Source organism: Dipodomys spectabilis, unplaced genomic scaffold (genome assembly GCF_019054845.1).
Source record: "Dipodomys spectabilis isolate Male_0828 unplaced genomic scaffold, ASM1905484v1 ptg000422l, whole genome shotgun sequence".
Lineage (NCBI taxonomy): Eukaryota > Metazoa > Chordata > Mammalia > Rodentia > Heteromyidae > Dipodomys > Dipodomys spectabilis.
This window is the reverse complement of record NW_024871099.1, coordinates 8,232,811-8,259,896: the sequence shown is the minus strand read 5'-3', so window position 1 is coordinate 8,259,896 and position 27,086 is coordinate 8,232,811. Positions and strand designations below refer to the sequence as shown.

Genomic DNA, 27,086 nt, shown 5'->3' with positions numbered 1-27,086 from the left:
CAATGAGTTTGGCAACTAGAATTTTCACCAGAGGGTGTTTTTTTTATTTGTTTTGTTTTTGTTTTTACCTCTTGGTTTCCATTTCTTGGAAACTAGGATGGAATCTTTTCTAGATTTTATTTTTATTGTAAAAGTGATGTAGAGGGGTTTCAGTTAGGTTACAGTCAGATAATGAGTACATTTCTTTTTGAACAGTGTCACCTCTTCCCTCATTTTTTCCCAGTATCTACCCCCCCCCCCGCCATCTCCCTCCCCCTGCAAGTTATATAGTTCGTTTTCAACATAGTATCTAGTGAATGCCACCACTGCACTGGTTCACCCTGTCCTAACATTTCTGTGCTACCCCTTTCACTCCTCCAAACAGACGAACTGATATAGAATACATACATAAAAGACAAAAAGTAGAGCTGTGATCTCCAGTTTGAGAACAGGAAGTCTTGTAAGGTGTGTGGTCCCATCAGTCTTAGCTTTTCTGTTAGTTGTTTTTCTCTGCTTTCTGTTTCTGTTTGCATTCTACATATACTCTTAAGCCCAAGTTACAAGTAGCTCAAGAAAATCAGTATTTGTGCTTGCTGACTACATCCTAAGAAAAGACGTGTGCTGAAATGGAATCTAGAATATCAGATACAGAAGACAAAATGCAGCAATTGCAAAAAAAAAAAAAAAAAAAGTCACAGATTTGAAGGGGAAAAAAAGCCCTTCAATAATGCTAAAGGGAAATCCAAGAACAAGCAGACAGTGCTAAGAAATTTTACCTTCATATAATTGGGGTGGATGAAGGCGAGGAATACCAGAATAAAGGAAAGCAACACTTATTCAACACAACTATTGCTGAAAATTTCCCCATTCTTAAAAGAGAAAACTTAAGCTAGGTGGTGGTGGCTCACACCTGTAATCCTAGCTATTCAGGAAGCTAAGATCTGAGGACCAGGGTTCAAAACCAGCCCAGGCAAGAAAGTCCTTGAGACTCCTATCTCCAATAAACCACCAGAAAACCAGAAGTGGCACTGTGGCTCAAGCGTTAGAGTGCTCACCTTGAGCTGAAGAGCACATGGACAGCACTCAAGCCCAGAGTTCAAGCGCCACAACCAACAAAAACAAAAAGAAAGAAAAAAGAAAAAAAAGAAAACCTTACCTATTTAACAGAAGCATACAGGACACCTGACAAGCAGGATCCCAGGAGGAAAACTTCTAGGCACATTATAGTAAAACTGATAGGTCTGAATAATAAAGAAACAATCCTGCACGCAGCAAAAACAAAGAAGGAGCTATACTACAATGGGAAAAAAAAAATCAGAATCACTGAAGATCTCTCCATACAAACACTGAATGCAAGGAAAGCCTGGGAAAGTACAATCCAAGCCCTGAGAACCAATAACTGCCAACCCAGACTGGTATACCCAGCGAAGCTAGCATTCACATTCAAAGGAGAAACTAAAAATTTTAATAGTAAAGAAAAACTAAATTAATTCATAAACAATAAACAGCACTACAAAGAATATTAAGAGGGAGAATACAACCTGAAGACAACAATCAAGATCAGGAATCCACATCAGACAGACATCACTAGAAGTCCAATTTAGTAAGCACAGGAGGAAAGGAAGAAAAACTTAGGAAAGCAGGAAAATGACAGGAAACGGAATGCAGCTCTCTATAATAACCATAAAGATTAATGGGCTCAATTTACCAATCAAAAGAAAAAGAATTGCAGGTTGGATCAGAAAATAAGATCCATCCAAGCCGGGCGCCGGTGGCTCACGCCTGTAATCCTAGCTACTCAGGAGGCTGAGATCTGAGGTTCAAAGCCAGCCCAGGCAGGAAAGTTCAATGAGACTCTTATCTCCAATAACCCCCCCCACGCCCCCCCCACCCCCACCCCCCACCCCTCCCACCCCCACCCCCACCCCCCCCCCACCCCCCCGCTAGAAAATCGGAAGTGGTGTTGTGGCTCAAGCGGTAGAGCGCTCCCCTTGAGCTGAAGAGCTCAGGGGCAGCGCCCAAGCCCAGAGTTCAAGCCCCACAACCGACAAAAAAGAAAAAAAAAGTACATCCATTTGTTGCCTTCAAGAGGCCCATCTCACAACCAAACATAAAAACAAACTCTGAGTGAAGGGATGGAGGAAGATCTACCATGCAAATGCTCTCAGCAAGAAGGCAGGAGTTGCCATCCTGATATCTGACAAAATAAACTTTTCATTAAAATCAATACAAAAAGATAAAGGACACTACATATTAATACAGGGAACTATCCAAGAAGCCGATATCACCATCATCAATTTATAGTCTCCAAACACTGGTGCACCCAAATATGTTAAACAAATACTCTCAGACTTACAGAATAAAATAGATCCAAACACAATAACACTAGGAGACTTTAATACTGCACTCTCATCAAAGGACAGGTCTACCAACCAGAGGATTGGCAAAGAAGCCTCTGAATTAAATCTCAAGCAGAATTAATTGACATCTACCGAATTTTCCACACTACTACAACCCAGTACACATTCTCCTCAACAGCCCATGGATCTTTCTCCAGAATAGATCATATCTTAGTTCATACAAGGAATTTAAGCAAATACAAGACAGTTGATATAATCCCCTATATTCTATCTGACCACAGTGGAATCAAGCTAGTTCTCAATAACAAAGCATACCATAGAAATTACTCAAATACATGGACATTGAACAGTACACTTCTGATCAACACCTGGGTCATAGAAGAAATTAAAAAGTTCCTACAATTCAATGAAAATGAATACACATCACAAAGAAACCAGGGGGACATGGCCAAAGCAGTCCTGAGGAGCAAATTTATTATTCTCGGCGCCCATATCAAAAAAGATAGAGACAGACCAAGTAAATAATCTCATGCTGCAACTAAAGCGGCTAGAAAAGCTTGACAAAATTGAACCTAAAGTTACTAGATGGAATGAGATAACCAAAATAAGAGCTGAAATCAATGAGATAGAGACTAAAAAACTATAAATAAAATTAGTAAAACAAAAAGTTGGGGTTTTTTTGGAAAAAAAATCAATAAAATTGATGGACCTCTGGCAAGATTAACTTAAAAAAGAAGAGAGGAAACCCAAATCAATAATATCAGGGATGCCACAGGGAAAATTACAACTAATATCCAAGACATCCAAACAATTATAAAGAACTATTTCCAGAATCTATACTCATTAAGGAAGGAAAACCTAGCAGAAATGGATGACTTTTTAGAGAGATACAAATCGCCCAAGCTGAAGAAACTGCCCAAGAAGAAATTAAACAATTAAATAAGCCAATATCTTACAATGAGATAGAGAAAGCAATCAGAAGTCTTCCAACAAAGAAAAGCCCAGGACCAGATGGATTCACTACAGACTTCTACAAAACCTTTAAAGAGGAACTCCTACTCCTACTCCTCAAACTCTTCCGAGGAATAGAAACAGAGGGAGCTATCCCAATCTCATTCTATGAGGCCAATATCACACTTATCCTCAAACCAGGCAAAACCCAACAACAAAAAAGAGAACTACAGACCAATCTCCTTGATGAACACAGATGCAAAGCTCCTCAATAAGATTTTAGCCAACAGAATCCAGAAACATGTCAAAAAAACATACATTACAATCAAGTAGGCTTCATCCCAGAGATGTAGAGATGGTTTAACTTACATAAATCAATAAATGTAATCCATCACATCAACAGATCCAAGGTCAAGAACCACATGATTAGCCAGGTGCCAGTGGCTCACGCCTGTAATCCTAGCTACTCAGGAGGCTGAGATCTGAGGATCACGGTTCAAAGCCAGCCCAGGCAGGAAAGTCTGTGAGACTCTTATCTCCAATAAACCACTAGAAAACTGGAAGTGGTGCTGTGGCTCAAGCGGTAGAGCACTCTCCTTGAGCTGAAGAGCACAGGAACAGCACTCAACCCCAGAGTTCAAGCTCCCAACAACAACAACAAAAAAGAACCACACCGTCATCTCCACTGACACAGAAAAAGCTTTTGATAAAATACAACATTCATTCATGTTTAAAGCTCTGGATAAAATAGGAATAGAAGGAACATTTTAAAACAATAAAAGCCATAAAAAGCAGACCAATAGCCAATATTGTATTTAATGGGGAAAAACCACAACCAATTCTGCTAAAATCAGGAACAAGGCAAGGATGCCCACTGTCTCCACTCCTCTTCAATATAGTTCTGGAAACCTTAGCCAGAGCCATAAGGTAAGAAAAAGATATCAAAGGATCTGTATAGGGAAGGAAGAAATTAAACTATCCCTTTTTGCAAATGACATGATATTATACCTCAGTGATCCCAAAAACTCTACCCCCAAACTCTCAGAACTTATAAACCACTTTGGCAAAGTAGCAGGATACAAAATTAACCCACAAAAATCAGTCGCCTTTCTGTAAATCAACAATGTGCAAGCAGAAAGGGAAATCAAGGAAACAACCCCATTCACAATTACCTCAAAAAAATTAAAATAGGAATCAGCCAAACCAAAGATGTAAAGAATCTATTTAATGTAAACTATAAAAACTTAAGGAAAGAAATAATAGAGGACACCAGGAAACAGAAAGACCTTCCATGCTCTTGGATAAAGCAGACTTAATAGAGTGAAAATGGCCAAACTGCCAAAATTGATATACAAATTCAATGCAATTCCCATTAATATCCCAATGACGTACTTTACTGAATTAGAGAAAACAGTCCAAAAGTTCATATGGAACAACAAAAGACCTAGAATAGCCAAAGCAATTCTAGATAAAAAAGGCAACATGGGAGGGATCTCGATCCCAGACTTCAAACTCTACTATAGAGCCATAATAACAAAGATAGCTTGGTAATGACACAAAAACAGACCCAAAAACCAGTGGAATAGAATGGAAGATCTAGAAATAAAACCACATGCCTACAGCCAGCTGATATTTGACACAGGAGCCAAAGACATACAGTGGAAGAAGCACAGCCTCTTCAACCGCTGGTGCTGGGAAAACTGGGCAGCCACATGCAGAAAACTAAAAGTGGACCCCAGCCTATCACCATGCACCAACATCAACTCAAAATGGATTAAAGACCTTAACATCAAAACTGAAATGCCAAAACTCCTGCAGGAAAGAGTAGAAGAGACACTTGAACTTATAGGCAGAGGAAAGAACTTCCTGAACAGAGTTCCAGGGACATAACAAATTGGAGAGAGATTGGACAAATGGGACTACCTTAAAATAAAAAGTTTCTACACAGCTAAAGACATAGCAACCAAATTATAAAGACATATTGGGAAAAAGTATTTACCAGCAATATAGCAGACAAGGGGTATATATATCCAGTATATACAGGGAACTCAAGAAACTAATCCCTCCCAAACCCCACAAACCAATTCCTAAATGGGCAAGGGAACTAAAGAGGGACTTCTCAGAAGAAGAGATAAAAGGCAAAGAAACACATGAGGAAATGTTCACCATCCCTGGTTGTGATGGAAATACAAATAAAGACAACCCTGAGATACCACCTTACCCCAGTCAGAATGTCCCACATCCTCAAGTCAGCCAACGACAAATGCTGGAGGGGATGTGGAGAAAGAGGAACCCTATTACACTGCTGGTGGGAATGTACACTTAAACAGCCACTTTGGAAAGCAGTCTGGAGGGTCCTCAGAAAGCTAAATATAGACCACCCCTACAACCAAGCCATACCACTCCTAGGCTTCTACCCTGAGCAACAGAAACCAGGATACAAGGACACATGCACCTCCATGTTCATCACAGCACTGTTCACAATAGCCAGGATATGGAAACAACCCAGATGCCCCACTACAGATGAATGGATCCAAAAACTGTGGTACTTATATATAATGGAATATTATGCAGGTATTAGAAAGGACAAAATAATGGCATTCTCAGGGAAATGGATGGAACTAGAAAACATTTTGAGTAAGGTAAGCCAAGAGCAAAGAGGCAGACAGCACATGGTCTCCCTGAGGTGTGGATGTTAAATACAATATGTAAGGAGATACGACAAAGTAAACAGGACTAGAGAAAAAATAAATTATTTAATTAAAAAATAAAAAAGATAATGCTAAGTGAAGTGAACCCCAAGATATGGACACAAGAGGTTTCTCTTCATTGTAGTGGTTTTTAATGTACTGTGTGATTTTGTTTCCTTTGTATGTTTTCCCCTTATGGTATATCCGCTGTTGTCACTGTACTTAATTTTGATACCCTGCATCTTGTATATACATTTGTCTAATTTGGAGAGGGAAAGGGGAATAACAGAACGCTGAAACATGGACACAGACACCCTTTGCAACAATGATACCCACAAGACAGTATAGTGGGAGAACCACAAGGGAAGGGGTAACAATGCTGAACAAGAAAAGTACTCATTGCCTTACTCATGTACATCTTTACAATAAAAAAAGAAAAAGAAAGCATAGGTGTGTGCTTTTCTGTAACCAGGGTAAAGCTATGAGGAGGCAAGTTTATTTAAGCAGTGCTTGGGAATTATACAAAGGATTGTCAGAAGGATGAAGTACTATAAGTTAAGGACAATAGCGGGGAAGTAGCCCATCTAATATTTCCATCATCGTAGTTCTAAATGTTTCAACTTAAAGCAGAACTCAAATCGTGTTCCTATGTGAGGCAATCACCAGAATTTTTTTGTAACTTGATACTTCAGTTGTCACTGATAGAGTTGATTGTATAGGTGTATATATATATATATATATATATATATATATATATATATATATATATATATATATATTAGTGTGTATAGGTACATGTGTATATGCATATATATGTATTTATATATATGCATGTATGTGTGTGTGCATGACATGTGTCCTTAAGAAATTTGGAACACAAGCTGGGCACCGGTGGCTCACGCCTATCATCCTAGCTACTCAGGAGGCTGAGATCTGAGGATCGTGGTTCAAAGCCAGCGCAGGCAGGAAAGTCCGTGAGACTCTTATCTCCAATAAACCACTAGAAAACCGGATGGTGCTGTGGCTCAAGTGGTAGAGCACTTGCCTTGAGCTGAAGAGCTGAGGGACAGCGCCCAGGCCCAGAGTTCAAGCCCCACGACCGACCAAAAGAAAGAAAGAAAGAAAGAAATTTGGCACCCACTGACCCACTTGTCCACGATTCGTGCAACTATCCAAGTGCCCAGCTGTGGATCTTTCATCCAAACCGGAAGTTTGTATGATATTGTGTGTGGCATATTCATTGATAAAAATGGATAAAACGTTTTTTGTACCAGTACTGGAGCTTGAACTCAGGGGATGAGGGCTGTCCCTTGGTTTTTGCTCAAGTCTGGTGCTCTACCATTTGAGTCACACTCCACATTGGGATTTTTTTTCCTGGTTAATTGGAGAGGTAAATCCCTGGATTTCTTTGCCTGAGCCAGCTTTGAACTCTGAGGCTCAGATCTCAGCCTCCAGAGCAACTGCAAGTGTGGGCCACCAGTTCTCCGCCCAACATTTCGTTGGTGGTAGTGGTGGTGGTGATGGTGATGGTCATGGGGCCTGAACTCTGGGCCTGGGTGCTGTCCCTCAGCTCTTCAACTCAAGGCTAGCACTCTACCACTTGAGCCACAGCATCACTTCCAGATTTTTCTGCTTATGTGGTTCTGAGGAATCCAACCAGGGCATCATGCATGCAAGGCAAGCACTCTACCACTGAGCCACCTTCCCAGCCCCCTCAACATTTCTTTTTATGGTCAGTTTGTGGGACTTGAACTCAGGGCCTGGGCGCTGTCCCTGAGCTCTTCAGCTCAAGGCAAGGGCCCTACCACTTGAGCCACAGCACCACTTCTGGCTTTCTGGTGGTTTATTGGAGATAAGAGTTTCATGGACTTTCCTGCCCAGGCTGGCTTTGAACCACGATCCTCAGATCTCAGCCCCCTGAGTAGCTAGAATGACAGGCTAGGATTACATTCTTATTCTTGTAGTTAAATACACTCCATCCCCCCCCCACCCCCCACACACACACACTCTGCTTGTTCCCTGGAGAGTTGAGAGATGTAGCTGGGGTCCTGGGGACCTCTCTGGGCTCCCTTTCAAGGCTATCGATCCTGACTTAAATGCTCTTAGCTAACACTGTCTGTCTCTCTCTGTGTGTCTCTCCTTAAGTACACCCAAACTCTGTCACTGTGTGACTGTCTTTCTGCCTGTCTGTTTGCTGCTTGTTAGCTTGCTTACTTACTTACTTGATAAAGCTTCATCAAGTTTCCTTACCATTCTAATTTGTTTTTTGCTATCTTGGCGACGTGGTGAGTTTTCATGTTCTCCCTCCCAAGTGTTTAAAGTGTTTAAAGGTTAATTTATCTCAAAATTGTTTTAAAGGTTTTCTGATTATTGTCTCTACAGGCCAAAATAAATAGATAAATAGATGGTAATTAAAAAAACAGAGCTTATGAGTAAAGTTAGTAAATTTGGTATGTAATTTAAGTTGACTGTGATTTAAATAAGGTCAAGATTAATACACTGATATAAGATTAGCATCTCATTATGTCCATCTCTAAAAGCACTTGTTTGTGCACTAAAATTGTTGGTCAAGTTTTTTTTTTTTGGTCAAGTTTTTAATATGTGTTTCCCATGTATGTAAGCCACTTTGGATACAGAGCTGATATTCAGGTAAGCAGTTGCTATTTTAAAACCCTTATCATGGGGACTGGGAAGGTGGCTCAGTGGTACAGTGCTTGCCTTGCATGCATGAGGCCCTGGGTTCCATTCCTCAGCACCACATAAGAAGAAAAAGCCGGAAGCAGTGCTGTGGCTCAAGTGGTAGAGTGCTCACCTTGAGCTGAAGAGCTGAGGGACAGCGCCCAGGCCCAGAGTTCAGGCCTCACACCCAACAACAACAGCAACAAAAAAAAAGCCAATCTTGACAATAAGGGACCATGGAGATGATATCACACCCTTTCAGAGCTGGAAGATCAAAAGAAAATACTTATAAGTAGCTTGTCTAATGTTCATACTTGTCTTTAACTGAATAGCAACTTATAGTGAGTCTTATACTCAGGACAGTTAGCCTAGGTGGCTTCCTAGTTCTCCCATACATACTCTATAACCCAGACATCTACCAAGTCCTCCCATGAGGACCTTAACCAGCCCCCTCTTTTGATTGCTTATTCTTTTTGTTGTTGTTGTCAGTCATGGGGCTTGAACTCTGGGCCTGGGCACTGTCCCTAAGCTCTTCAGCTCAAGGAAAATGCTCTACCTCTTGAGCCACAGCACCACTTCCAGTTTTCTGGTGTTTATTTAGAGATTAGAGACTCATGGACTTTCCTCCTCAGGTTGGCTTTGAACCTCAATCCTCAGATCTCAGCCTCCTGAATAGCTAGGATGACAGGCCAATACTGGGCTTGAAATCAGGGCCTAGGCACTGTCCCTGAGATTTTTTTTGCTCAAAGCTAGCTTGAGCCACAGCACCATTTCTGGCTTTTTCTGTGTGTGTGGTACTGAAGAATCAACCCCAGGGCTTCATGCATGCTAGGCAAGCACTCTACCACTAAGCCACATTCCCAGCCCTGACTGCTTATTCTTAACCAGTCTACCGAACACTCCCCTATCGGGTCATCAGATGTCAGAAGCAGAGAGGGACATTTTCCACCAACTCCAAGATCACTTAAAATGCAGGAGATAAAAACTAGCCAAACTAGCCAAGTCATTCAACTTTTAATTTTCTGCCCTGAACCTTTCCTTCGCCCATTTTGTGTGCCCTCTAATATTTTTTCTTATTGCTCATCCCCTGCCTTGTAAGATTTCTTTTAGATTTTATCCAAGGAACAGTTGCCACGCGCTGTCTTCTCCTGGCCAGACAACAGCTCTGCTAACAACTCCCCTGATGTCAACAACCCCTCCTGCTTCCTCTTTGCCAGGCTACCCTTACTTCCTCATCTGTTTCTGCCACTTCTTCAACACTTTTGGGCCCATCTCTGGAACTATGCCAACCAACAAGCTCCTTTGCCCTCCCACACTGTTCTCTACCAGCCTCAGGTTGGAGACTTAGTTTACCCATCAATCTCAGTCCTCCACTCACTCCTTCATCCTCCCTACTAACTAGGGATGGTCTCTACCCAACAGCCTCCAATGGCCAGGGCTGCCCATATTGAATTCACAAGTGTAACACGAAACTCATCAGCCTCCAGGGCCCTCACCTACGGCAGTTCCCAGCAACCTCTGTCTCTGCGGATCACAAAGAAAGTAGAGCCTAGCTGGGGGCCAGTGGCTCACGCCTGTAATCTTAGCTACTCAGAAGGCTGAGATCTGAGGATCACAGTTCAAAATCAGCCCAGGCATGAAAGTCGGTGAGACTCTTAGCTCCAGTGAACCACCAGAAAACAGGAAGTGGCGCTGTGGCTCAAATGGTTGAGCGTTAGCCTTGAGCTGAATTGCTGAGGGACAGTGCCCAGGCCTAGAGTTCAAGCCCCATGACCTGCCCAACATTCCAAATGACTCAACAACATCAAAACATCCCAAGAGCCTGGTCTTCACGGAGGAGTAACCTCTCCTTTTCTCCCCATCCTGCTATTATCAATTTCTCTATATTTTATGGACCAAACTGTTTCTACCCCAGGCCCTCTACCCTTCCTATTCTCCTAGATTTAGTTTAGGATCTACACTTGCAAGGCATGTTATCTGACTTTACCCCTAGAAGATATAGATATCTTCAGTTCCTTTTTCTTTTCTTTCTTTTTTTTTTTTTTTTTTTTTTGTCGGTTGTGGGGCCTGGACTCTGGGCCTGGGCGCTGTCCCTCAGCTCTTCAGCTCAAGGGTAGTGGTCTACCACTTGAGCCACAGCACCACTTCCGGCTTTTTCAGCTGATGTGGTGCTGAGGCATGGAACCCAGGGCCTCATGTATGCAAGGCAAGCGCTCTACCACTGAGCCACCTTCCCAGCCCCTCACTTCCTTTTTCACTCTCTTACCTTCTTCTGTTCTGCATAATATTCCTCTTTGCTCTTGGCATTCTGCGAACTTTACAGCTTGTGGTCCATACTTGAGGGGAGCCCCAGGCACATAACCCATACACCTGGCACTTTTACAACTCCCAGTGGGTACACACCTTGGCCTGGTGCTCCTCTACAGGATGCAATGAACCCATAATCTTTACTTTTGATCTAGAATAGGCCTGTACTTCAAGACGTAATCACTTAAAAAATAACAATTACCACTATGTCTCCAAATACCTGTGCCTCACTTCAGATCAGGACTATTGCAAGTACCACTTACTATGGCTGCCCCTCCTGCAGCTGCAAATAGCATGCCTGTGCCCCCCCTACACTCCCACCCCCACTATAGGCTAGTTATAAATCTGGAAAATAAGTTTTTAAATAAACCATACCCATGATATTACCTTTGCAATAAACAATGCATGGGACCAAAGTGGAAAGTTAGTAGTAATGGGTTCAATTAATGCCAAGATAGCTCAGAAAACAATTAAGATTTATAGGTGTAAGAGCCCATCAACACTAAAGCAGCCCTCAAAATGGTGGTCCATATCATTTTTAAAAAATCTTCTAGGGCTGGGAAGGTGGCTCAGTGGTAGAGCACTTGCCTTGCATGCTCGAGGCCCTGGGTTTGATTCCTCAGCACCACATAAGCAAAAAGAAAAAAGCCGGAAGTGGTGCTGTGGCTCATGTGGTAGAGCGCTAGCCTTGAGCTGAAGAGCTGAGGGACAGCGCCCAGGCCCAGAGTTCAGGCCCCATGACCGGACCCAAAAAAAAAAATCTTCTAACAGCCTTAAAAATTCTCCATCCTGCCGGGAGCCCGTGGCTCAGGCCTGTAATCCTAGCTACTCAGGAGGCTGAGATCTGAGGATCACAGTTCAAAGCCAGCCCAGGCAGGAAAAGTCCATGAGACTCTTATCTCCAATAAAAATCACTAGGAAATCGGAAGTGGCGCTGTGGCTCAAGCGGTAGAGCGCTCACCTTGAGCTGAAGAGCTGAGGGACAGCGCCCAGGCCCTGAGTTCAAGCCCCACAACCGACCAAAAAAAAAAAAAAAAAAAAATCTCCATTCTCCCTGGAGAAACCTGCTAAACCAGTCTCTCCTTCTCCAAGCTTTTATTTTTTATTTTATTTTATTGGGTCCGGTCATGGGGCCTGAACTCTGGGCCTGGGCGCTGTCCCTCAGCTCTTCAGCTCAAGGCTAGCGCTCTACCACTTGAGCCACAGTGCCACTTCCAGCTTTTTTCTTTTTGCTTATGTGGTGCTAAGGAATCGAACCCAGGGCCTCATGCATGGAAGGCAAGCGCTCTACCACTGAGCCACCTTCCCAGGCCTCCAAGCTTTTAATTACAACAAATTGTTTTCTTTCTCCTCAGCTGCAACAATCCCTTGTGGCATCAGTACAACTTAACATTTCTGCTAAAAATAAAACCTGCTCCCTTGGGCTGGGAATGTGGCTTAGTGGTAGAGTGTTTGCCTAGCATGCATGAAGCCCTGGGTTCAATTCCTCAGTACCACATAGACAGAAAAAACCAAAAGTGGTGCTCTGGCTCCAGTGGTAGAATGCTAGCCTTGAGCAAAAGAAGCTCAGGGACAGAGCTGGGAAGGTGGCTCAGTGGTAGAGTGCTTGCCTTGCATGCATGAGGCCCTGGGTTCAATTCCTCACCACCACATAAGCAGCCCGGGGTTCGGTTCCTCACCATCACATACGCAGAAAAAGCCAGAGTGGCACTATGGCTCAAGAGGTAGAGTGCTAGCCTTGAGTTGAAGAGCCCAGAGACAGTGACCAGGCCCAGAGTTCAGGTTTCACAATTGACCAAAAAAGAAGAAGAATAAGAAGCTCAGGGATAGTGCCCAGGCCCTGAGTTCAAGCTCCAGGACTGGCATATGTATATACAAAAAAAAGAAAAACCTGCTCCCTACCCATCATCACACCGTGATCCTCAAATCTCTCCTTATAGTATACTAATTCCCCTGTGCTATACTATATGACTTATAACTCCTTGGGTGGGCCGGGCGCTGGTGGCTCACGCCTGTAATCCTAGCTACTCAGGAGGCTGAGATCTGAGGATCACAGTTCAAAGCCAGCCCGGGCAGGAGAGACCGTGAGACTTCTATCTCCAATAAACCACCAGAAAACCGGAAGTGGTGCTGTAGCTCAAGTGGTAGAGCGCTCGCCTTGAGTTGAAGATCTGAGGGACAGCGCCCAGGCCCAGAGTTCAAGCCGCACGGCCGACAAAAAAAAAAAAAGATAACTCCTTGGGTGTCCTTCAAATCCCAACATGTGTCAAACAAACATCTGCATCACCAAGTCCCTGGCCAGCCCTAATGGCACGACCATTTGGTGCAACCACTCCTTGACCAGATGTATTGGTCCAGGCTCTCTCTCCCCCTGCATGCTGGCCTCTCCAATTCCATAGGATACTTTGTACTCCAACACCGAGCTCCAACCCTTAAGAACCCTTGCTTCAAACCCACATTTAGCCAGATGGAGATGAGCTGTTTTCCTCCCAATTCTGGTGGGGGTGAGCTTGGTGTCCTCTATTGTTTCCATAGGGCTATCTGGTGGGAGTCTACCATTCCATAACATCTAACCAAGAACTCGGCGATCGTCTACTTTCCTCTGTTGAGGGTTCTTCCGAGGCCCTACACCTCTTACAAACTCAGCTTAATTCTTTGACTGATGTCACACTCCAAAATAAGAAAGCTCTAGACCTACTCACTGGGAGAAGAAAAAGAAAGTGAGACATGCATCTTTATAAGGGAAAAGTGATGCTGCTATGTATGTAAACATGTCAGGACAGATATATAACCCCTGCTGGGTTCTCTTACAGCTATCTTTGCTTTACTTTTTAATCTTACCTTGCATTTTTAGGTGCCTGCAAAACATCCTCACAGAAAGAGCAAGAGCCTTCACCAACCAGATGGTCAATCAAATGCTCCTGGGACAATACCACGCTGCTTCTCACCCACAAACATCCATGTAACTTCGGTTACAGGAGACAGACCTTCACCCACACACCCTAACCTTCCTTCTCCATCTTCTTCCGCAGTCTGCCACCTTAGACCTTAGGCAAAAACAAATCTGCCTTTCCCTGAAATCAGGTGACCACCTGTAAACAGGTGACGCAGGCAGGTGCAATCTCAAATGGCAGCTCCTCTCCTAATGCAATTTCCCTCTCCCTTGTGTGTGCAGGTAGAACTGCACATGTTTAACCCCTTCCACGACGCAGTGCCACAGGCACCCAGCCCTATAAACCTGCTTAGAGCCCCGCCCAGCTGCTATTCCGTGTAACCTGACATTAAAAACTCCTTTTCCTTCGTATGGGAACAAGTGTCCGAGTGACTTTCTCGGGGAAGCCTTTCAGGATCTACCGCAGACGTATCTGCTACTGTTTTTGCAGTCACTGCAAACTCCAAGAAACAGAAGGCGATTAGAAAAACTGCAGCCGACTTGGTGGGAAAGTTCAACTTCATTCAGGTCTTCCGGCATTTCCGGGCTAGCCAGGATGCGGGGGGGGGGGGGAGAGGGGGCTGTCTTGTGGAATTTCGGGAAATGTAGTTCGTGAACGCTGGGGACTCGCTCGGCTCACTAGGGTTCACGAGACAATCCGTTCTCGGCTCCCGCCGGGAATTCTGGGACGTGTAGTCCAGCAGGGCGGCGCGTGGATGGCGTCACTTCCGGCGCTGGACTGGGCGGCCGCGGCCTTGGTTCTTTGAGAAAGGTGAGCCCTCCCCCTCGGCCCGTCCCCGGCACCGACTCCCCGCGCTGCCGCCAGGAGGCGGGGGACCACGGGGACCCCGAGAATCTGCCTCGGACGAAGGGTGGGGCTCGTGTTCCTGTGAATGAGCCCTCGCCGGGTGCGCCGGCGCGTTTTGGGTCCCTGGCCTGAACCTTTCCTCCCCTGGGTTGAGGCCTCCCTGCATTGGGGGGCCTCCTGTACCCCAACTCTTTGCTCCTGGATCCTCTTTAACCCCACAGCTCGCTCCACCACTGCCCAGCACTGTCATAATCAGGCAGTATTTTAATCTCTCCCCACTTTCTCTTTAATATCTCCTTTGTCTGTACCCACCTTAAGAAGGTCTTTGAGTTAAATAAAGGCTCTGCACCCAGCCTGGCCGGGATGAAAAGAAGGCACTTATTACTAGTACTTGTTTTTTTGAGAAGCAGTAGAGGCCTTAGCCATCCTGGGATGGGGTCAGAACCCCCGGTGCTGCTGGGCGTTGGGCCCTCCCCTATACCCAAATTGCTAATTATTTATCAACATCATAATGATTAAAAGGGCCGATCCTGCCTGGCACGACTGCTGTATTGATGGGCAAGTTCCATGACCTGATTTCTCCCAGCCGCCTTCCTTTCCTGAGCAGGGAGGAGGAAGCAATGATTCTTGGATACCACTTACAGAGTCTACTACCTGAGTAGAATTGGCCTGCTCAGGGGCCAACATGACTCCTTTGCCCATTGACAAATTCTGCTACTAAGCTAATGTACTCATGTTTGTTGAATAAATTAACAAAGGGCTGGGGAGTACTTGGGCATAAGCAATAAAGGCAGTGTAGAATATGTGTTATCTATGACTGTAGGAGTTTTGTGTGAATAAACATATTTAATTCTTATGGAGCCCATAGGATGAGAAATTTGTGTTTCATTTGGGTCCTGGGGCTTGAACTCAGGGCCTGGGCTCTGTCCCTGAGCCCCTCTGTGCTCAAGGCTAGCACCCTACCACTTGAGCCATAGTGCCACTTTTGGCTTTTTCTGAATAGTTTATTAGAGATAAGAGTCTTACGGACTTTCCTGCCCAGGCTGGCTTTGAACTGTGGTCCTCAGATCTCAGCCTCCTGGGTAGCTAGGATTGCAGGTAGGAGCCACAGATGCCCAGTTTGAGTTCCATCTAAAAGATGAGGGAACTGAAATCACAGAGGAGGAGGCTGAGCTGAGATTTGGACCTGGGTAGTTTCAGTCCATTGTCTCATGTCTCAGTTTTTAAAATTCCATATCTGATCAAGGCCCAAAATTAGATGGTTAGGAAAGCTATGTAAATGAGCTTGGGTTTCTTCTTTTATGATACACTTTCTCTCATCTGTAGTTTAATTGTACTTTACTTGAAATGCAATTGTAAAGGATTAAGAAAATATATAAAGTACTGGACTGGGAATGTGGCTTAGTGGTAGGGTGCTTGCCTAGCATTCATGAAGCTATGGGTTCAATTCCTCAGTACCACATAAGCAAAAAAGCTGGAAATGGTACCTGTGGCTCAAGTGATAAAGTGCTAGCTTTGAGCAAAAGATATTCAAGGACAGTATCTAGGTCCTGAGTTCAACCCAAGGACTGGCAAAAAAAAAAAATCAATCTATCTATATGTCTGTCTTTGTGTCTGTCTATAAAGTACTGGCAACACATCCAAATAGAGATAAATATAGATATGACTGGAGGTGTGGCTCAAGTGGTAGAACAACCTGCCTAGTAAGGTGGAGACTCTGAGTTTAATCTCTAGTACTTAAAAGGAAAGGACAGACATCCCAACAAACACACAGCTCCTGCCAGAAAGCAGCTCCTGGGTTCATCCTAGCATCTAGGGCTGTCCCCTCCCCTCTCACTGTCCACAGCCACAGAACTGATACCCTCTCCCCTCCCCCCATCCCCTGGATTTCTTGGAAAGCTAAGGAGTGTGTTGGAGCACATGATGCAAATGACAAAGTAGAGCACTCAGAAATTGGGGGCCTTAAAACAATATTTACTATCCAGGCATATTTGATCCAGTACCAGTTTATCCCACTTGAGCAGATTCTGAATCTCAGTGTCTTCTCCACTTCCTTGTTGCCATGTGGAGCATCCTCCTGGGCTCACTGGAGTCTGGCCTGGATTCCTGGCATAAACAGCCACCAAGTAACCTCAGTAACATCTTGGGCACATCACAAGACCAATGTGTGTCAAAATCATTTTCATTTCCCTTGTATTTTACTCAGTGTAATAGTCCCATTGTCGGGCTGAGAAGGTGGCTCAGTGGTAGAGCACTTGCCTTGCATGCATGAGGCCCTGGGTTCGATTCCTCAGCACCACATAAGCAAAAAGAAAAAAGCCGGAAGTGGCTCTGTGGCTTAAGTGGTAGAGCGCTAGCCTTGAGCTGAAGAGCTGAGGGACAGCGCCCAGGCCCAGAGTTCAGGCCCCATGACCGGACCAAAAAAAAAAAGAAAATAGTCCCATTGTCCTCGACTCGGAGGGCATTGGTTCTTCTGCACAGTCTTACTAATCGTCCACACACTGATTCTCTCTGCTCATATTTCCTGCCATCCATGAGCCGACCTGATTTAATCTGTTAATCAGCAATGGTTTGGGTCAGAAATAGAAATGAAATATCTCATTGTGTTTTAATGCATATGATTCTGTTTCTGTGAACAAACCTCACTCTGATGAGACATTTCATTTATTTTACATTTTCTCTTTTTCTCTGATGGCTTTGATGCGCATCACACTTACTCTGCCAGTGTGCTGTTGTTTTAGCACAGCTATGACGTCACTGCCTGCCACCTATGTCAGTGAGGCACACATCACCTCCCCCATGCCTCAGAGCATGGCAGCCTGCTTTTCTTTTCTTGCCTAAGTTTGAAATGATTGCCATGTGCTGGTTAAGAAAAGATTAAGAAGCCGGGCACTGGTGGCTCACGCCTGTAATCCTAGCTACTCAGGAGGCTGAGATCAGAGGATTGCGGTTCAAAGCCAGCCTGGGCAGGAAAGTTCGTGAGACTCTTATCTCCAATAAACCGCTAGAAAACCGGAAGTGGTGCTGTGGCTCAAGCGGTAGAGTGCTCGCCTTTAGCTGAAGAGCACAAGGACAGTGCCCAAGCCCAGAGTTCAAGCCCCACGACCGATTAAAAAAAAAAGAAGAAAAGATTAAGATGCTTTTAGACTTGAAATGCTGTTTAGTTAACACTTTTTTTTTTTGCCAGTCCTGGGGTTTGTACTCAGGGCCTGGGCACTGTCCATGAGCTTCTTTTGCTCAAGGCAAGCACTCTACCACTTGAGCCACAGCATCATTTCTGGCTTTTTCTGTGTATGTGGTACTGGGGAATCGAACCCAGGGCTTCATGTGTGCTAGGCAAGCACTCTACCACTAAGCCACATTCCCAGCCCACTTTTTTTTTTTTTGCCAAGTACTAAGATTCTTAACTCAGGACCTCACACTTGCTCAGTTTGCTTACTCAGTTGGCACTCTACCACTTGGGCCATACCTTGCTTTGTTTTGGGGGGGTTTTTTGTTGGTAATTTTGGAGAAACTCTGAGCTAATGATCCTGGCTGTTCACCTAGCTAAATAATTAGGAGCAAGTAACCTTGAAATCATTTCTGTCAGTACTGGAGATTGAATTTAGGGCCTTGAGCTTGCTAAACCACATGCAGTCATTTTGCTTTTATTTTTTTCAAGCTTTTGCCTGAGTTGGCCTTAGACCATGATCCTCCTCCCCCAGCCTCCTGAGTGACTGGGATTTCAGGCGTATCACATTGATCCCTCTTAGAAATCTTGATGTTGGCTGGATGCTGGTGGCTCACTCCTGTAATCCTAGCTATTCAGGAGGCTGAGATCCAAGGATTGTGGTTCAAAGCCAGCCTGGGCAGGAAAGTCATGAGACTCTTATCTCCTAGAAAACTAATCACACTAGAAAACCAGAAGTGGCGCTGTGGCTCAAAGTGGTAGAGCACTAGCCTTGAGCTGAAGGGCTGAGGGACAGTGGCAAGGACCAGAGTTCAAGACCCATAACCACCACCAACAAAAACAAAAAAAAATTTTTTTTTTTGGACCCAGTCGTGGGGCCTGAACTCTGGGCCTGGGGGCTGTCCCTCAGCTTTTCAGCTCAAGGCTAGCGCTCTACCACTTGAGCCACAGCACTACTTCCGGCTTTTTTCTTTGTGCTTATGTGGTGCTGAGAAATCAAACCCAGGGCCTCAGGCATGCAAGGCAAGCGCTCTACCACTGAGCCACCTTCCCAGACCCAAAAACAAAAATTTTGATGTCTCAGTCTTCTCAGCTCTGAAGGGAGGTCCACGTTGTCCCCCTCTTTCTGGGTTCCTGTAAGGGTTAAAGAGACAGCCCCTCTACCACACAGGATTTGACTTGGTCCTCATCATCTTTTCTACTTCTTTTGCTCCAGGCAAAAACCACACCATGTGGCATTCTGTTTTGGTGTTCCGATGAGTCCCTTCCTGGGAGTGATAAATAGAACTCAGCTGTCCTCCAAGGGTAAGATGGAGCAGAATAGAATACTCTCCCCTGAGCCCATCCACCCTCATCCTTCCTCAAGGCTGGGTTTGAAGCCTCCTCCCATGCCCCCAGAGGACACGGGTCCCCTGGGTAATTGGTAAATGTTGTGTCACTGCCGGCTGTGCTGTGGGGTTAATGCCTGTTTCAGGAGTTGCATGACGTCTGTAGACTCCATAGTGGCGGTTGGCATGAGTGGGGTGTGGCAAGGGGTGGAGCAGACCTCAGGGGGAGCTAAAAGGCCTCTGTTCATTCACAACTAGCTAGCCGAACCCCCAAGACAACCGGGCGCTTACCTGTTCCTTCCTTAGCAGACTGGTCAAATGGAGGCCAAGGGGCTCAGGTTTTTAGTGTGAAAAACCAGCAGCCTCACAGGTTTTACCATTTTGGGGGTTGTTGTTGGATCTGAAGGGGCCAGGGAGGCCCTGTGGAGTCTCCTCCGGCCTCAGGACACGTATTCACCCTTGTGGACCTTCCAGACCCTGGGGTGGCTTTTCCTGGCCAGAGCTTGGCCCGGTAGGGACACAGAGTTGTGTCCACTCCCCACAGCCACAGGGACCGGGGCCCTGTGATAGCGACACACACACACACACCACATCACCCCACCCAAAACATACACCAGACACACACACACACCACCCGACATACATACCACCCCCCACCTGACACACACACACACACCACCCAACACACACACCACCCCCCCACCTGACACACACACACACCACCCAACACACATACCACCCCCCACCTGACACACACACACACACACCACCCAACACACATACCACCCCCCACCTGACACACACACACACCACCACATCACCCCACCCAAAACATACACCAGACACACACATACACCACCCGACACACATACCACCCCCTCACACACCCCACGCACCTACTACCCACACAACCTGAAATATTCACCAGACACACACACCACCTGACACACGCACCACCCCCCCACACCACCTGACACATGCACCACCCTCCACACACACACCACCCCCACAACCCAAAACATACACCAGACAGACACATACACTACCCGACACACATACCACCCCCCACACCACCCAACACACACACCACCCAAAACATATACCAGACACACATACCTCCCCACATACGATCCAACACACACACCATCACCCACACAACACACAACCTGAAACATACACTAGACACATATACACCACCCAACACACACACCAACCCCCACATACATCACCCGACACACACGCCACCTGACACACACAACCCAACCTCACACCACCCAAAACATACACCAGACACATACACCACCACACACACACCACCCAACACACACACCATCACCCACACACAACCCAAAACATACACCAGACACACACATATACCACCCGACACACATACCACCCCACCACACCCACCATGTACCACCCCACAAACACACCACCCATACAACCCAAAACATACACGAGACACACACCACCGGACACACAACCTGAAACACACCACACACACACACCACCCAACACACTTACCACGCCACACACACCACCCTCACAACCCAAAACACACACCTCACACACAACCTGAACATATTCCAGACACACACATACACCACCTGACACACACACATACCCCCCCCATACCACCCAACAGCACTGCTGTCAGAGGTTCTGTTGCAGGCCTGCAGGTGACAGAATCGGAGCACTAGAAAGGTTAAGCAGCTCAGCCACAGTCCCTCAGCAGCTGCACAACAAAGCCAGTTCTGGACACGGGGATTTTGTCCCCAAAGCCCACAGAAAACAAGTGCATTGCACTGCTTCTCCATGCCACTTCCCTATCCACTGCCCTATCACCCAGGATGGGAGGAGTGGGTGGGCGGGGTTGTGGGTGGGCGGGGTTGTGGATGGGCGTGGTCAGAAGTGGTGTGTCATTGAGTGGGTGGGGCCTGTGGGACAGCCTCTGGGAGGCCATGGTCCTCTATGTCAGGGCTGCTTTCTGTTTGGCCCTCAGGCCTCTGCCTGTCCCAGGAAGAAGATGACCAAATTCCAGGTGAGTTATTCTCACTTCTGCCTGTAATCTGTTATCCCATTTCTCAGAGGCCACCCGCTGTGGACACATTTTTTTTTTTCCCCCTGAATGTAAAGAATAGCACCACACGTTCGATACTGGTATTTTGTTTTCTTTTGTTTTACACCAATCCTGGGGCTTGACATCAGGGCCTTTGTACTGTTTCTGAGCTTTTTGGGGCTCAAGGCTGGCACTCTATCATTTGAGCCCACAGCTCCACTTCTGGCTTTTTGCTGGTTTACTGGAGGTAAAGAGTCATGGACTTTCCTGCCCAAGCTGGCTTTGAACTGTGATCCTCAGATCTCAGCCACCTGAGGGGCTAAGATGACAAGCATGAGCCACCACACCTGGCTGCAGTTTTCTGTTCAATGAGCTGGGCCTCACTCCCCATGGTCCCCTGTGCTCTGCTGGGGAGGCTAAGGCAGGAATGCAGGAGATCTGGTCTGTGACACTACAGTTAGGTGTTCGAATCACGTTCTGCATCAATGTGGTGAAACTCCATGTGCCCTAAGGCACTGGGAAATGGGGTAGCTCCATGGCCCCACATTCTCAGTGCCCCCTCTTCCCGGGTAGTCTGCGCAGTTGCAGGAGGTGGTGACGTTCACAGATGTGGCTGTGGTCTTCAGCGAAGAGGAGCTGCAGCTGCTAGACCAGGCCCAGAGACTGCTGCACCGCCATGTGATGCTGGAGACCTTCCAGAACCTTCTGGCCGTGGGTGAGGATGGGCCTGTGTGGCCCAACTGCCCCCCATCTCCCCATTGCATCTGTGGCCCAGGTACCACCTCTCAACTCTTCACAAAGTAGACACCATCAAACATAAAAGATTTTTGCTCTCCTCGCCTTTCTGACAGCACACCAGCCCTTCAAACCTGACCTGATTACCCGGCTAGAGAGGGAAGATGCGCTTGTGACCAAAACAGCCACGCAAGGCCACAGCCACACGTGCTCAGGTGAGAGCCACACTGGGACACAACAGCGCAGAGTGGGGGCTTTTTTTCTTTTTATCAGTCATGGGTCTTGAACTCTGGGCCTGGGCGCTGTCCCTCAGCTCTTCAGCTCAAGGCAAGCACTCTACCACTTGAGCCACAGCACCACTTCCAGTTTTTCTGCTGGTTTATTGGAGGTGAGAGTCTCACAGACTTTCTTGCCCAGGCTGGCTTTGAACCACAATCCTAAGATCTCAGCCTCCCGAGTAGCTAGGGTGACAGGTGTGAGCCACCGGTGCCTGGCTTCTTTTTCTTTTTGCTAGTACAGAGGTTTGAACTCATTGCCTTGAGCTTTTGAGGTAAGCACTCTTCCACCTGAACCACACCCCTAGTCCTTTTTTGGCTTTAGTTGTTTGCTTTTTTTTTTGAATTTGACCTCACAATTTAATTGTCTTCATAACAAAAGTTGGAGCTTAAAACTGGATCACTTGCCCCTTTCTCTTTTTATCTCTACCCAATTCAAAATGTTTGCATCTCTTAATAGCTAGCATTCTCTTAGATCTACAGTTGGGCTCAACACATTCAAGTCTCAGCACAATCTTCTTTGTAGTCTTAGCTTTTTTCCGGAAAATTGGCTTAGTCTGACCGCCATAGCCACTCTGCTTCCTGTCATAACGACGCTTTCCCTGGGCATACAGAGAATCCTTGCCCTTCTTGTACTGTGTTACTTTGTGAGGTTGGTGCTTGCCACACTTCTTACAAAAAGTTAACGTTTTAGGAACGTTAACCATGATGGCAGGAAGCCTGCAGCAGCGCCAAAAGTAGTTGTTTTTTTTTTAAATTAGGTTTCTTACTTTTTGTCCAGACTGCAGTCTTCCTCTGTCTGCCTCTCATTGGAGTACCATTGCTAGAACACAAGACAGAATGTGCCAGTTCTCCTTTGAGCTGTCCAGAGGTTCCCCATTCACAGGAAGCAAAACAAGGCTTCCGGGGCTGGGAAGGTGGCTCAGTGGTAGAGCACTTGCCTTGCATGCCTGAGGCCCTGGGTTCCATTCCTTAGCACCACGTAAGAAAAAAGCTGGAAGTGGCGCTGTGGCTCAAGTGGTAGAGCGCTAGCCTTGAGCTGAAGAGCTGAGGGACAACGCCCAGGCCCAGAGTTCAGGCCCCACGACCGGACAAAAAAAAAAAAAGACAAAACAAGGCTTCCGCTGTAACTCTATATTCCCTTTCTCCGTGTCTCTTTCCCTGGGTGCCCCTCCATACTGCTGCCCCTCTCCACTACCAGCGGGCTCTGTCTCAGTTCAATCCCTTGCTCTTCTCTGCCTGAATGAAGTGCTTGATACATGTGTCGCCTTCTCTGTCTTCAGTCCACTTTGGGACAGCTAAGAGGCATAGGATAAATCAGTGCAATTGGAGAATATTCCAGAATGGTAGATGATTCCTTGGCCTAATTGACCATTCTTCCTATGTGAGAGAGAAAGGAGAAATCTCAGAGACAGGCTGCAAGGGAGGCCTGAGGAACCTGGCCGGATTCTGCACAGGGTGGAGCACCCGCACGCAGCGCAAGCGCAGTGGCAGCATTGCTCATCAAAGCAAATTAAATAGGAAATGCTAAAATGACAGGTGAAAGAACAAAGATTATAAGCTGGGCACCTGGCTCACCCCCCATCCTAGCTACTTAGGAAGCTGAGATCTGAAGATCGCAGTTCAAAGCCAGCCCAGACAGGAAAGTCTGTGAGACTGTTATCTCCAATTAATCACAGAAAAAGCTGGAAGTGACTCTGTGGCTCAAGAGGTAGAGCTCTAGCCTTAAGCTGAAGAGCTGAGGGACGGTGCCCAGGCCCAGGCCCAGAGTTCAAGTGCCAGGACTGGCAGGGGGGAGGAAGGGAGGGAGAGAGGGAGGGAAGAAGGAAGCAAGGAAAGAAAGAAAGAAGGAAAGAAAAAGAAAAGAAAGAGAGAGAAAGAAATAAGACCATTTTTCTGGAATCACCATATTTCAGTATATTTTCCAGCTTTTCTTCAACTAATATTAAATGTTGTCCCAAACTTTTTTTCCAATGATGGGAAGAAAGAAAAAGAAAGTCATCACTATTCTTTTTCTTTCTTTCTTTTTTTTGTCAGTCGTGGGGCTTCAACTTTGGGCCTGGGCGCTGTCCCTCAGCTCTTCAGCTCAAGGCTAGCGCTCTACCACTTGAGCCACAGCGCCACTTCCGGCTTTTTTCTTTTTGCTTATGTGGTGCTGAGGAATCAAACCCAGGGCCTCATGTATGCAAGGCAAGTGCTCTACCACTGAGCCACCTTCCCAGCCCCTTTCTTTCTTTTTTGTTGGTTGTGGGGCCTGAACTCTGGGCCTGGGCACTGTCCCTCAGCTCTTCAGCTCAAGGCTAGCGCTCTACCACTTGAGCCACAGCGCCACTTCCGGCTTTTTTCTGCTTTTGTGGTGCTGAGGAATCGAACCCAGGGCCTCATGCATGCGAGGCAAGCGCGCTACCACTGAGCCACCTTCCCAGCCCCAATTGTCACTATTTTTAAAGAACGTTTTTTCCAAAGAAATAAATAAAATGACATGGTGGGATCGTCCTTTAACTCTTCAGCACTGAAACACCCACCCGTCAGAAACTCTCTTACATCCCTGGCTGCTGGCGAATGGTGAATTTGGCCCTAGGGAACGGTGTGCCGACTGCGAGGCTGGGCCTCAGCTCACAGACTTGAAGGAGGCTCCGGGCGGGATCCTGTAGTCTCTGCGAAGCCCTCACTGCGGACTTGTCTGCTTGTCTTTGTCCCCCCAGGAAGCCGGAGTGAAGGTGGCCTGGCGAGGCCCGAGGGCCGGGGATTCCGTCCTCTTTCTCCTGGAGAGATTTCCTTCTACCAAGCCTGGCGACGGGGCCCGGGCGCGCGCGCGGTTACCGCGGGTCTCAGTGCCGGGGAGACCTTGGGGGAGACGCAGGAGCCGCGGCAGCCCCGGGGCGTGGCTCCCCGCCGCCTCTCCGGGCCGCACCCCGCGCCGGGGGACAGCTCTGCGCCCCACTCGGGCCCCGGGGTTGGGAGGGACGAGGACGGCGGGGCGCAGGGGTCCCCGCCGCGCGCGGACCAGGACCCTTGTTCGCGCCAGGGCTGCGGCCGGCGCTGCCCCCCGAGCCCGGGCGTGCGGCCCCCCGCGCCAGCCCCGGCCCACGGCGGCGGCCGTCCCGGTGGTGACTGCCGGGTGCCGGCATCGGAATCCCCGCGCGGCCCCCCGGGGGCGCAGCCGCCCGCGCCCGACCCCTGCAGCACCAGCCCCGGCGGGAACGCCTGCGGCCCAGGCCACCGGCCCACGGCCCACGCCGCGGAAAACCCGCACCCGGAGCGCGGGCGTGGCCTGGACCCCAGCTCGGAGCTGGCCGAGCCCCCGCGCCTGCACGTGGGCCAGGCGCCGCTCCGCTGCGCCGAGTGCGGGCGAGGCTTCCGCCACCGCTCGGCCCTGAGCGCGCACGCGCGTGCGCACGCCGGGGAGAAGCCGCACCGCTGCCCGGAGTGCGGGAAGGGCTTCGCGCGCGGCTCCGACCTCCGGGCCCACCGGCGCGTGCACACCGGGGAGCGGCCGTTCGCGTGCGGGGAGTGCGGGAAGGCCTTCAGCCGCAGCTCCTACCTGAAGGGCCACCAGCGCGTGCACTCGGCCGAGCGGCCGTTCCGGTGCGGGGAGTGCGGGAAGGGCTTCCGGCGGAGCGCGCACCTGCAGGGCCACCGGCGCGTGCACACCGGGGAGCGGCCGTTCACGTGCGGGGAGTGCGGGAAGGGCTTCGGCTGGAGCTTCAACCTGCAGATCCACCGGCGCGTGCACACCGGGGAGCGGCCGTTCGCGTGCGGGGAGTGCGGGAAGGCCTTCAGCAAGGCGGCGGCGCTGCGGGCGCACGCGCGCGTGCACAGCGGGGAGCGCCCGCACCAGTGCGGCCAGTGCGGGCGGCGCTTCGGCCAGCGCGCGCACCTGCGCAGCCACCTGAGCGTGCACGCGGCGCCGCGGCCGCACGTGTGCGCGCTGTGCGGGAAGGGCTTCGGCCAGCGCGCGCACCTGCGGGGCCACCAGCGCGTGCATGCGCGGGCACGGCCGTACGCGTGCGAGCTGTGCGGGCGCGGCTTCAGCCAGGGCGCGCGGCTGGAGGCGCACCGCCGGGCGCACGCGGGGGCCCCGCACCGCTGCCCGCTCTGCGCCAAGGCCTTCGCCGAGCGCGCGCGCCTGCAGGCCCACCTGCGCGGCCCCGCGCACGGCCGCGACCACAGGTGTGCGCAGTGCGGCAAGGCCTTCGCCGGCGGCTCGGGGCTGCGCGCGCACCTGCGCGTGCACACGGGCGAGCGGCCGTTCACCTGCCCCGTGTGCGGCCGGGGCTTCAGCCAGAGGTCCAACCTGCGCGCGCACCAGCGGCTGCACACCGGCGAGACGCCCTACACCTGCGACGCGTGCGGGAAGGGCTTCCGCTGGGGCTCCGGGCTCCTCATCCACCAGCGGGCCCACCGCGGGGACCAGGCCGGCGGGGACCCCCGCCCGCCACCGCCGCTGCCCGCCCCGGACAGCCGGCCCCCAAGCCACGGTCCTCAGGTGCCAACTGAAGTTCACCCATCACCAGCAGAGCCAAAATAAGAAAGATTTTCTCAAAAATCCACGCGTGTCCGCAGGGCCAGCCCAGGCACAATGCCATGGAGACCCCATCTCAACGAGCCGGCCGTGGAGGCACGCATTAACGTTCAGGCAGGAGGCAACAAGACGTGAGGATCATAGTCAGAGGCCGGCCCATGCGAAAACAGGAGACTGTATTTGAAAAAAAGAAAAAAGCAAAAAAGGGGGGGCTGAGAGCGTGGCTGGGGAGGCGCAGCGCCTGCCTGGCAAGTCGGAGGCCACGAGTTCACTCTCAACCATAGCCAAG

General features: G+C 48.4%; 3 protein-coding genes across 3 annotated transcripts in view; 1 reads left to right on the top strand and 2 right to left on the bottom strand.

The window, feature by feature from the left end:
• Nucleotides 1-13,987, bottom strand: part of LOC122097548 (poliovirus receptor homolog) — a 29,313-nt gene extending 15,326 nt beyond the window's left edge. The window contains exon 1 of the mRNA XM_042668118.1: nt 13,808-13,987. The gene's annotated coding sequence lies outside the window, so the exon portion shown is untranslated. The remainder of the gene's footprint in view (nt 1-13,807) is intronic.
• Nucleotides 13,988-21,229: 7,242 nt separating this feature from the next.
• Nucleotides 21,230-26,803, top strand: Znf45 (zinc finger protein 45). Its single transcript, XM_042667795.1, has 4 exons — nt 21,230-21,244; nt 21,851-21,977; nt 22,114-22,212; nt 24,978-26,803. The coding sequence occupies exons 1-4, from the start codon at nt 21,230-21,232 to the stop codon at nt 26,801-26,803; spliced, it is 2,067 nt and encodes a 688-aa protein (XP_042523729.1).
• On the bottom strand, nt 22,619-22,996 carry LOC122097589 (60S ribosomal protein L36a-like). The gene has a single exon (XM_042668177.1). It carries the CDS (start codon nt 22,977-22,979, stop codon nt 22,662-22,664), a length of 318 nt encoding a protein of 105 aa, XP_042524111.1. The 5' UTR covers nt 22,980-22,996; the 3' UTR covers nt 22,619-22,661.
• Nucleotides 26,804-27,086: the final 283 nt, after the last annotated feature.

Excerpts from the sequence above, each read along its gene's own strand:
- LOC122097589 (XM_042668177.1), bottom strand. The coding sequence starts at position 22,979 with ATGGTTAACGTTCCTAAAACGTTAACTTTTTGTAAGAAGTGTGGCAAG.
- Znf45 (XM_042667795.1), top strand. Across the intron at positions 21,978-22,113 it reads CCAGAACCTTCTGGCCGTGG|CACACCAGCCCTTCAAACCT; the intron begins GTGAGGATGGGC and ends CCTTTCTGACAG. Across the intron at positions 22,213-24,977 it reads CCACAGCCACACGTGCTCAG|GAAGCCGGAGTGAAGGTGGC; the intron begins GTGAGAGCCACA and ends TTGTCCCCCCAG.